Below are 12,012 nucleotides of genomic sequence, written 5' to 3'. Positions count from 1 at the left end.
ACAAGGCCAGTTATACTCTGAAATCGTTGAACTCAAGGTTAAGTCCATGAGGCTGCCTTGCGGGCTCAAGCTCGAGTTCAACAATTTCACAGCATGACTGGCCTTTCTTTAATATTTTTTTAAAAAACCGTGTGCCTGTTTTTCACGTGGACATTACTCTGCCATGACAGCTTCGTTATTTAATCTCTCCTGCCCTCTGCCCTATCTCACACCTTCCCTTTTGTTCTCTTCCCCACCAAACCCCTCCCCCGCACATTTCACTTGCTTGAAACCTAATTCTTTTCTAACTGTTGCCAGTTCTGAAACATTAACTTTGCTTCTCTCTCCCCAGATGCTGCCTGACCTGTTGAGTATTTCCAGCACTTGCTGTTTTCATGACCAATTAAAATTAAAGCTTTTATAGTCCAATGTAACTTTACCAAGCATAAAATGATACAGGAAATAAAAGGCTATGCAATAGCAGAGGTGACCTAAAAACTTCTAAATCATAGATGTTAAACAAAATGTGTGTATTTTCTGGCAATAAATTGGGATCTGTACTGAAATTACAAGCTACAACTTATTACAGTACTTCAGCTTTTGTGGAAAAGAAAAGGTGATTAAAATACAATCTGTCAAGATGATTTTGACCAAATTATTCATTTTTTGGTTAAGCAGAAACCTGTTTTTGACATGTGAAGTTCTATTATGAAATTGAAAATTTTCAGTTTTGAAATAAGAACTTTTAATAATGGTCATTTGATCACGAAAGCCAAATTATTGTTAGCTCAAATATAAGATGTAGCCTTATTATTCCTCTCACTGTCATAAGATAGCTGCTGAGTGGTGGCTAGCTGATTCTCTAAGGAGGGTGGGGAGGGTACACTTTTAAAAGCATCAATGGCCTCCTGAGTCACTGCAAACCCTGGTCATGCAGCACTTAGTAGATTTTTGAAGAATAATGTTGGCAAGGACCAAAAGCAGCAAATGTTATTTTATATTGGACAGGGAGGAAGTGGGAGAGGAAAGATGAAACACTATCTAGTGGCCCATGGCGATTTATAATAACATAGGCTTGGTATCGCTGCCAGCTTGGTTACTTGCTGTCATATTGCATGGCCTGCTATAATTTTATAGTTGCCATCAGATACTACTTTTGCTTTTCACTACAGCAGCACTCAATCTCAAGGTGTTCTGCAATGCTCAACAGGTCTTTATTTCATTTAAAGAGGTTAAAAAAATGGCCAGTATATACACAGTCTGCTCTTGTAGGAATGTGCTCTTAGAAACTCATTTACACCTAATGGGTTTTTTAGTCCTATGGAAATAATAGCAATAATGTGTAGCGCATTCTTTTGAGTGCATTTATCAATACCAACGACCCTTGCATCTTCTCACAGCTTGCTACGCTATTTTAGCACAAATGTGGGCATACAGTATATTTCATTACAAGAAAATGTTAAAACTAGCGATTCCCTCAAGTGAAATTACTTTAACTTTTTTTCTAAACTTAAAAGGAAAAGTTATTTCATTTTAGCAGCCAACACAAAATTAAAAATCAAACAAGAATTAAAGAATTAGGTTCAAGTTTTCCAAGTTACTTTCTTTTATAATATTCTGGACTGTTCCAACTTTTATCTTTATTCCAATACAGTGCAATAACAACTCTCCACTAGAATTTAGGCAGTAGCTCATTTTTTTGTAACCACGGCAAAGATGATGATGACAATGACGAAGCGGCAATGGCGAGGATCTCGGGACCACATGTTCACAGAATTCAGCGCAGGATTGGAATTTTTAAATTTTTCTGCATGCAGACTCATCAGCACACATGGCAAAGCTTTCTGCACATTTCCAATAGTGTCTTGCCCTCTGATGTCCAATGCTATTCCCCAATCCCCATTTTATTGTAATTATTTTTTAAACTGCCATCTTCCATCATTAACACCAGTAGACTCTATACTTTTGTCCAAACTAAACTCATTCCAGCATCTTGCAATCCCTGGGGCATTTTAAACACTCCACGTCATTTGCCTTTGACTGCTGTATTGAGGCTGGAGGCTTCTGTGTAGATCTATAAAAGATTTAACACCATCATTCTATCTTTTCAAAACAGCAGTTCTCTCTATCTGTAAACGGGTAGACGAATGTGAGCATTTTGGTGGTCCAATAATCGAGGTACTGACACAGTCTCGTATCCTTTACCCAACATTTGCTCTTTAATGCAGGGAGGGTGTATGTCATTAATCAAATACTCCAGTGACTGCAGACTACTGCTGAGGATCGAGGTATTACATAGCGTTCTACTGGAGACACTGGTGAGCCCATCCGAAGGATGAACAAGGTCGCGATGGCCGTTTGTGAGGTCCTGTGGGTTATAACAGTCACTGTCTGGTGTCACCAGTATGCTGTTCCAAGGGGCAGCCAAATACTGCCCTGTTGAAAAGTTACAGTGCATGCCCACACAGTTTAAGGGAGATGAAGGGACTTTTTCAATAGTAGGTGCCAAGGTGTATGGTCGCGGGACACCACAAACCTCTGGTGATTTACTTATTACTCCCCCGCCACCACTGCCCGAGTACATACGGATCTGTTGTTTCTGTTGCCATAGTAAATAATCCATTCCATCTGGGTAGGCCCCAGGTTTAGGACCTGCTGCAGAGGCTAAACCTGAAGCAGCTGCTAACTCTGCTCCTCCACGACATTCAGGTACAACATTCCCAGCATACACCACACTTCCATTAATCATGCTGGTAAAGCCATTGACTGTGTTGCGGCTGGCCACTATGGCTGGGCTTGGATTGGTGACAAGAGCACCCTGACAGACAGCAGCTGAAGCCTGTTGTGATGCCTGAGCCTGGCACTGCTGGTTGATCTGGTAGATGATACTTTGAATTGAGGGGAGATTTGACTGCTGCAGAGCCAGGCTCCGTCCTCCTACTGGAATAACAGATGTGGCAACAGTTACATTAGGCGGAACAGGTCCCTCCAAAGATTTCTGGCTGCTGTGGTAACTTATTTGCCCAGTACACGATTGACTCTGCGCTAAAGTGCTTGGCACCGGGTAGGGTCCAATGTTGCCATTTCCGATTTGTGCTGGGGACATCCGTGTCCTCTTGCCATCTATATTTTTCACCACACTTTTGCTGTGTACCTTCACAATTGCTAAAAGACCCTGATATCCTCCAGAGTGTACAGGGTATGGACTGTAGCGCTGCCCTGTTGTGTCATAGCCATTCACAGTCCTGTTTAGGTGCTTATGCTGAGGAACCCTGATATTTGTAGGAAAGATCTTGATTGTTAGTGGACTGTTAGCCACCTTCTGGGCATAAGCATCAAGTTCAGCTGGACTAGGATACCTTGGAGACTGTGTGGATGTGACTGTCTCACCTGAAACAAAGTAAAATACACAAATTAGAAGGAAAAATGTTGAAGCCACATTTCTGATGCCTCCCTTTTGATACACCTGTTGACACTTATGGAGTTTGAAAGATAAAGACAACTCAGTTTTACAAAGTGATAATACTGTAGCATGCTGGTGGTACAGTTAACATGGTGAGCTCCCAATTTCAAAACTTATCAAAGAAAAGCAAAACTCCGCAAACAAGTCATGCTGATGTGCTTACACAGCGCAATGGATAGCTTAAAAGTGGCACAAGGAGGATCTTGGGAGCAGGACATCGGTCAACTAAGAAATGGTAACCAAAAGACAATATATCTAATTCTTATGGGAGAAGCCAGGAGGGAGGAATAGATGGCAGAGTGCTATTAGCCTCAAAGTTAAATTGAGAGTTTGATTCACCTTCTATTCAAAGGCTCAATTTTATTATGCCACAAGATTAAAATATCAGGAATTATGCAATCTAACAGTAGTTATCTAAAACACCAATTTTTGCAAAAATATGTTTATAGTCTTCCTTAAATTAAAATTCCTAACAATTTGCAATAAATTGTCTTGCTTTGCATGTTTGCTGTGGGATAACAGGCCAAGAGTCATGCGCACCCCAAAATGAGATATACAATACCGGGGATAGCATTTCATAGCTCACAATCCTTTTCTGAACAATATTTGTGCATGTCATTATTTCAAGCCTTTAAAAAAGCCTGTCAAACAACAATAAACTTAATATTTACATAATTCATTTGGAAAAATCTTTGGAAGTGATTTCATTAGGAAAGTGGCTTAGAGGAGTTTCGATGCAGGAGACAAATGAAACAGCACAGTCACTGAAACTTCCTTTGTGTTAATCATTCTGTGAAATCAGATTGTTCATGCCATTAGGTTTTGTAATTCCCTCAAATCAGAAAATTGATGAACTCACTTATGCTCACTATTTTAAAAATATTTCCTTAGAGAAGTCATTATTTTATTCTTTACAATAACTTTGGCAAGTTTCGGGAACCTTGGATAACGAGGGATATTGTGAGCCTAGTCAAAAAGAAAAAGGAAGCATTCGTAAGGGTTGGAAGGCTGGGAACAGATGAAGCCCTTCAGGAATATAAAGAAAGTAGGAAGGAACTTAAGCAAGGAGTCAGGAGGGTTAAAAGGGGTCATGAAAAGACATTGGCAAACAGGATTAAGGAAAATCCCAAGGCTTTTTATACATATATAAAGAGCAAGAGGGTAACTAGGGAAAGGGTTGGCCCACTCAAGAACAGAGGAGGGAATCTATGTGTGGAGCCAGAGGAAACGGGCGAGATACTAAATGAGTACTTTACATCAGTATTCACCAAAGAGAAGGACTTAGTGGATGATGAGTCTAGGGAAGGGAGTGCAGATAGTGTGGGCCATATTGTTATCAAAAAGGAGGTGGTGTTGGGTGTCTTGCAAAGCATTAAGGTAGATAAGTCCCCAGGACCTGATGGGATCTACCCCAGAATACTGAGGGAGGCAAGGGAAGAAATTGCTGGGGCCTTGACAGAAATCTTTGCATCCTCATTGGCTACAGGTGAGGTCACAGAGGACTGGAGAATAGCCAATGTTGTTCCTTTGTTTAAGAAGGGTAGCAAGGATAATCCAGGAAATTATAGGCCGGTGAGCCTTACGTCAGTGGTAGGGAAATTATTAGAGAGGATTCTTCGGGACAGGATTTACTCCCATTTGGAAACAAATGAACTTATTAGCGAGAGGCAGCATGGTTTTGTGTAGGGGAGGTCGTGTCTCACTAACTTGATTGAGTTTTTTGAGGAAGTGACGAAGATGATTGATGAAGGGAGGGCAGTGGATGCTGTCTATCTGGACTTCAGTAAAGCCTTTGACAAGGTCCCGCATGGCAGACTGGTGCAAAAGGTGAAGTCACACGGGATCAGAAGTGAGCTGGCAAGATGGACACAGAATTGGCTCGGTCATAGAAGACAAGAGGGTAGCAGTGGAGGGATGTGACTAGTGGTGTTCCGCAGGGATCAGTGCTGGGACCTTTGCTGTTTGTATTACATATAAATGATTTGGAGGAAAATGTAGCTGGTCTGATTAGTAAGTTTGCGGACAACACAAAGGTTGGTGGAGCTGCGGATAGTGATGAGGATTGTCAGAGGATACAGCAGGATATAGATTGGTTGGAGACTTGGGTGGCGAAATGGCAGATGGAGTTTAATCCGGAAAAATGTGAGGTAATGGATTTTGGAAGATCTAATACAGGTGGGAAGTATACAGTAAATGGCAGAACCCTTAGGAGTATTGACAGGCAGAGAGATCTGGGCGTACAGGTCCACAGGTCACTGAAAGTGGCAATGCAGGTGGATAAGGTAGTCAAGAAGGCATACGGCATGCTTGCCTTCATCGGCCGGGGCATAGAGTATAAAAATTGGCAAGTTATGCTGCAGCTGTATTGAACCTTAGTTAGGCCACACTTAGAATACTGCGTGCAATTCTGATCGCCACACTACCAGAAGGATGTGGAGGCTTTGGAGAAGGTACAGAAGAGGTTTACCAGGATGTTGCCTGGTCTGGAGGGCATTAGCTATGAGGAGAGGTTGGATAAACTCAGATTGTTTTCACTGGAACGACGGAGGTGGAGGGGCGACATGATAGAGGTTTACTAAGTTATCAGTGACATGGACAGAGTGGATAATCAGAAGCTTTTTCCCAGGGCGGAAGAGGCAGTTGCTAGGGGACATAGGTTTAAGGTGCGAGGGGTAAAGTTTAGAGGGGATGTGCGAGGCAAGTTCTTTACACAGAGGGTGGTGAGTGCCTGGAACTTGCTGCCGGGGGAGGTGGTGGAAGCAGGTACGATAGCGACGTTTAAGAGGCATCTTGACAAATACATGAATAGGATGGGGTTAGAGGGATACAGTCCCCAGAAGTGCAAAAGGTTTTAGTTTAGATAGGCATCAAGATTGGCGCAGGCTTGGAGGGCCGAATGGCCTGTTCCTGTGCTGTACTGTTCTTGGTTCTTTTCTCTGCCCTCTTCAGTTTTCTCCCTTGCCTTTCTGAATATGCTGACACTTGTTGATGCCAGCAACCTTCAGATACCTTGCGAGTGTGTCTGGGGAGGGAGGGTCAATGTCAGCAGGACATTTGACTGGTGTTTGACCGAGGCGGGAAGAGTGCACTGTCTTTCTCTAGTTCCACTTCTCCTCCACAGGTCACGACATATTTAAATGTTTATCCAGTTACCAATGCGGTCAATCGTATAGTCTATTTTATTTAAGAATAAAATACAACCAGGTTTCTTTAATAAACAATAAAATCATTCTATTATAAACCAAGACTTATCCAGTAAAGATGCAAAGCATTAACAGTTTCAAATATGAATGCAAATAGATATTCCCTTCTAGATACCCAACACACACCCCAGTTAAATAAAAACAAAGTTTCTCTGCAGAGATTCATTTGACAAAAAGATTTTTTAAAAAAATTGGCCAAATATTTATTTATTCTTGCAGGAAAAGGAGAAGATAAAGAAGGATATCAGTTGTCCTTTGGTCTGGTGTCCAGGTACACGGAGATAGGCCACTGGGATCTTTTCAGAAGTAGTTCATTCTGGAGATATTGAGAATTAGTCTGGTAGGCTTTCCAGGAGAAATGTGGCATCAGGGGTTTCAGACATCACACTGGATATGCAGGGTTTCAGAGACAGAAGGAAAGAGGCAAGCTGGGTGCTTCTCTCTAGGCAGGCTGACCTCCAACTGTCTTCGAAACAGTCCACACCCCAACGGAACCAAAAGAATATACCAAAAGTGAAACCAACTCGACCATCATAAATCTTGACGCATCACTTCTCTAAACAGCTCAAAGTCACCATGACTTCTGTTGTTTATTTAGCTTACGGCATGTGACATCCAGCAAAGGTTTGTTTTCAAACAAAACCTCAAGTGTCCTCCCAGTGACCCTTGTAAAAAAAAAATCAATGGAATCTTTTCAGTTTTCCAAATGAACCAATGTCCATAATCTTTAACACAAGTCCTCAAAACATTTCAATAATGCAGCACCTCTACCCTTGGAGGAATGAAATGCCATTTTAAAATGTGTTTCATTATAATGTGTGGACATAACAGAATATTAAAAAAATTAAACTCATTTACACACTCATTCTTTTTCACTCTTTTCCTGTAACTAATACAGTTCTGCCTTGTACCAGCTTTGCACTCATAACTCAAAGCAAAGTTAAATCCTAGACAAAACATCTGCAATTACATTATTTCCCCCCCCCCCCCCAACCCCGCAATGTGGATTAGCTTTAAGTGATAGGGCTGCAATAGTAAACGCCATCGAAATAGTCTGGCATTCTGGTTTTGAATTTTTCCACAAAGGCTAGGGGGAGGCGGTGGCATACTGGTATTGTCACTGGACTAGTAACCCACAGACCCAGGTATTGCTCTGGGGACATGGGTTCGAATCCCACCACAGCAGAAGGTGGAATTTGAATTCAATTAATAAAATCTGAAATTTAAAGCTAGTCTAATGATGGCCATGAAACCATTGTCGATTGTTGTAAAAACCCATCTGGTTCACTAATGTCCTTTAGGGAAGGAAATCTGCTGTCCTTACCTGGTCTGGCCTACATGTGACTCCAGATCCACAGCAATGTGGTTGACTCTTACATGCCCTCGAAATGGCCTAGCAAGCCACTCAGTTCAAGGGCAATTAGGGATGGGCAATAAATGCTGGCCTGGCCTGTGATGCCCACATCCCATTAAAGAAATATAAAGAAAATTATGATCAGCATACATCAGTGTCTCTCTGTAGTCATGGCAGATATATACTTCAAAATGCTTAAGAGCTAGAATAAGCCCAGGGTTTCTTTTTCTACTGTTGAGTATCTCTTTTGGTGTCGATTAAATTTTTTGGAAAAATATCCCACTGGCCTTTCAATGCCCGATTCATCTTCTTGTAACAGGACTGCACCGACCCCCAGGTCGCTAGCATCAATTGCTACCTTGAAGGGCTTAGTGAAATTTGGGGAAGCCAACACTGGTTCATTAAATCAAAGTTGCTTTCAGCCTTTCAAAAGATGTTTGGCACTCCCCTGACCACACAACCTTGGTTTTCTTTTATTGTAGCAAATCCATCAGTGGAGCAGCTACAGTGCTGAAATCTGGTACACATTGCGGTAGAAACCATATATCCCCAAAAACCTCATGATTTCTCGCTTAGTCTTAGGGGTAGGGAACTCCAACAATGCTTGTACTTTTGCTGTTCTTGGCAATACTTGTCCTTGCTCTATTATATGCCCGAGGTAGGTTACTCTCGCTTTCGCAAATTCACTTTTGGCAAGGTTTATCACTAAATCAGCCAACTGTAATTTTCTAAACACAGCTTCTAGTTGTTCCAAGTGGTCCTTCCAAGTATCACTGTATATCTGCACATCGAGGTAAACCACACACTTAGGAACACTGGCTACCACTTGGTTCATTAGTCTCTGGAAAGTTGCTGGGGCATTTTTAGCCCGAATGGCATCACTCTGCATTGGAAAAGATGGTCTGGTGTGACAAAAGCCAATACTTCTTTAGCTTGGGGTGTTAAAGGAACCTGCCAGTAAACCTTTAACAAATCTATTTTGATAAGAAACATAGCACTGCCAACATGTCAACACAGTCTTCCAAGTGAGTAATCGGGTAGGAATCTTCCTTTGTTACTGCATTAACCTTTCTGTAGTTTATGCAGAATCTAGTTGAACCGTCAGGTTTAGTCACTAACAGGACTGGGGAACTCCAGCTGCTTTGACTGGGTTCAATTAGGTGGTTTTTCAACATGTATTGGATTGCTGCTTTCATCTGGGCCTGTTTCTCTGCACTTAAGCAATAAGGATGCTGTAGGATTCCCCTACATTCACATCATGTACGACTAAGATTGTACATCCGGGTATTTCCCTACAGACTCCTTTAAATGCTGTGAGTAGTCTTGCTCAGTCTTCACATTGTTCTGCATCTAAATATGAAAGCATAGTGTCTAATCTCCCTAACAATTCTGTGTTAGCTAACCAGATAGTAGGTGGTTCAATTTGGGAATTGTCTATGCCTCCTTGTGCCTCACCCTCACTATCCCTTTCATCCTTCACTGTCTTTACTACCTGACATACCTGTGCCTGCTTATCCTCCTCCTTCCAGCAATGATATCGTTTTAACATATTGTTATGACACTGCGAATTCTTTTTCCGGTGATCTGGGGAGTCAAATAATTTACTTGACCAATTCTTTTGACCACTTTATATGGACCACTGAACTATGCTTTCAGCAGCTCATCCTGTAAAGGCAATAATACTAGCTCTGCATCCCTGGTTGAAATGTTTGGGTCTTAGTATGCTTGTCTGCCCATTTCTTCATGGCTGTTTGGTAAGCTTTTAGGTGTTCCTCTCATGAGCCACTCCTGGAACACGATACATAATTTAACATGGAAGATTCGTCCCTCTGTTCCAAAAACTTTTCTTTGATTAGTTTTAGAGGACCTCTAATCTCACGTCCATAAACAAATTCAAAAGGACTAAAACCGGTAGAATCATTAGGTGAATCCCTAGTGGCAAACAAAAGAAATTCCAGCCCTTCATCCCAATCATGGGGATATTCATGACAGTATGCCCTGATCATCATTTTGAGGGTCTGATGGTATCGCTCTAAAGCCCCTTGTGTTTGTGGGTGGTATGCTAAAGACTTTATACCCAGATTACGCAACTTCCTGAAAACCTTTAGACATAAAATTGGAACCTTGATTCGATAGAATCTCAATCGGTAATCCATATCGAGAGAATTAGAATTAGAACATTACAGCGCAGTACAGGCCCTTCGGCCCTCGATGTTGCGCCAACCTGTGAAGCCATCTGACCTACACTATTCCATTTTCATCCATATGTCTATCCAATGACCACTTAAATGCCCTTAAAGTTGGCGAGTCTACTACTGTTGCAGGCAGGGCGTTCCACACCCCTACTACTCTCTGAGTAAAGAAACTACCTCTTACATCTGTCCTATATCTATCACCCCTCAACTTAAAGCTATGTCCCCTCGTGTTTGCCATCACCATCCGAGGAAAAAGACTCTCACTATCTACCCTATCTAACCCTCTGATTATCTTATATGTCTCTATTAAGTCACCTCTCCTCCTCCTTCTCTCCAAGGCCTGTTTCAGTGCTGTATCTCTAAACTAAACTAAAACCTCAAGTCCCTCAGCCTTTCCTCGCAAGACCTTCCCTCCATACCAGGCAACATCCTAGTAAATCTCCTCTGCACCCTTTCCATAGCTCCCACATCCTTCCTATAATGCGGTGACCAGAACTGCACGCAATACTCCAGAAGAACTGGGTTAACTTCTCGACCACTACCATAGCAGTAACTGTTCAAGGGAATTGTCTCTGGGAACTGCCTTAGCCATAATAGTGAGTTTATATTGATGTCCTGCTTTTGTTTTTGGTAAAGGTCCCACACAGTCTACCAATACCCTACTAAATGGTTTCCCAAAAACTGGTATGAGAATTAGAGGTGCCCGTTTTATGGCAGGTTGCGCTTTTCCCACCATCTGACACATATGGCACATTTTACAAAACTGAAACATGTCCTTGTAAAGGCCTGGCCAGTAAAAATGTCGACTTATAGGTGATTGGGTCTTCTGGATCCCATGTCCCGCCATAAGAATGTCATGGGCTATCCTTAATATTTCCTGGCGATACCACTATCTGGTAAACTACCGTCCATTCTTTGTCTGCAGGTCTGTGAGGAGGTCGCCACTTCCTCATCAGAATACCACTTTTAATATAGTAGCCTTCCAGAACTCCCTTTGCTTCAGCTTCAGTTAGAGCCGATTGTGCCACTTTACTTAACTCTGGATCAGTTTGCTGAGCCTTGATCAGAGGAGACTTATTGAACATTTCCTTCGGATTATCCAAATCCCCAAACAAAGTTTCAGATGTTCCGCTGTCTGTGGTGCCAATTTGACCTCCGACAATGGAACTTGTTTAGCCATTGCTCGGGTCACTACACATGAAGGAAACATTCCTAGAACCTTTTCCTGCAATTGCTTGGTCTCTTTGACTTCACTTGGTCTTTCCGTAACTACTGGAGAAGCTTCTACCTTCGCTCTGGCCAAATCATTCACCAGAAGTAGGTCAACTCCTTCTACAGGCAAACTATGGACAACTCCTACAGTTACCGTTCCAGACATAGGTCGCACTCCAGGTGCACCCGATACAAAGGTATGGGTATATACTCCTCGCCATTACCATTCACTAAAAGCTTGGCATTCAGTGCACTCTCTGGTGGAAAAGTTATGCCTTTCCCCAGTAACAGAGTTTGGGTAACTCTTGTCACCCAAAGAATGCATATTTGAAGTTGGCTGTATCCTATGGCATCAAGAATGTACATTTGAAGCTGGCTGTATCCTATTACAGCCTTAAAGGCACACTGCATACCTGGAAAAGAAAAAAACTACAGGATAACATCCAGTAAAGGTTTGTTTTCAAACAAAACCTCAAGTGTCCTCCCAATGACCCTTGTAAAAAAAAAACACATCCATAGAATCTTTTCAGTTTTCCAAAAGGAACAAATGTCCATAATCTTCAACACAAGTCCTCAAAACATGTCAAGAATGAAGCACTTTCATAA

At 42.0% G+C, this 12,012-nt stretch overlaps 1 protein-coding gene across 3 annotated transcripts in view; it reads right to left on the bottom strand.

Moving 5' to 3' along the window:
• Window positions 1-252: 252 nt before the first annotated feature.
• The window catches only part of fam222aa (family with sequence similarity 222 member Aa), a 354,535-nt gene continuing 342,775 nt past the window's right edge, over window positions 253-12,012 (bottom strand). For all 3 annotated transcript variants that reach the window (XM_068054765.1, XM_068054764.1, XM_068054766.1), the window contains one exon: window positions 253-3,369. In XM_068054765.1, the coding sequence (XP_067910866.1) occupies window positions 2,105-3,369 (1,265 nt within the window). In that variant the 3' untranslated portion in view covers window positions 253-2,104. The remainder of the gene's footprint in view (window positions 3,370-12,012) is intronic.

This window comes from Heterodontus francisci, chromosome 23 (assembly GCF_036365525.1).
Source record: "Heterodontus francisci isolate sHetFra1 chromosome 23, sHetFra1.hap1, whole genome shotgun sequence".
Lineage (NCBI taxonomy): Eukaryota > Metazoa > Chordata > Chondrichthyes > Heterodontiformes > Heterodontidae > Heterodontus > Heterodontus francisci.
Note: the sequence above shows the minus strand (reverse complement) of the source record. Positions and strands in the feature narration are given on the sequence as shown.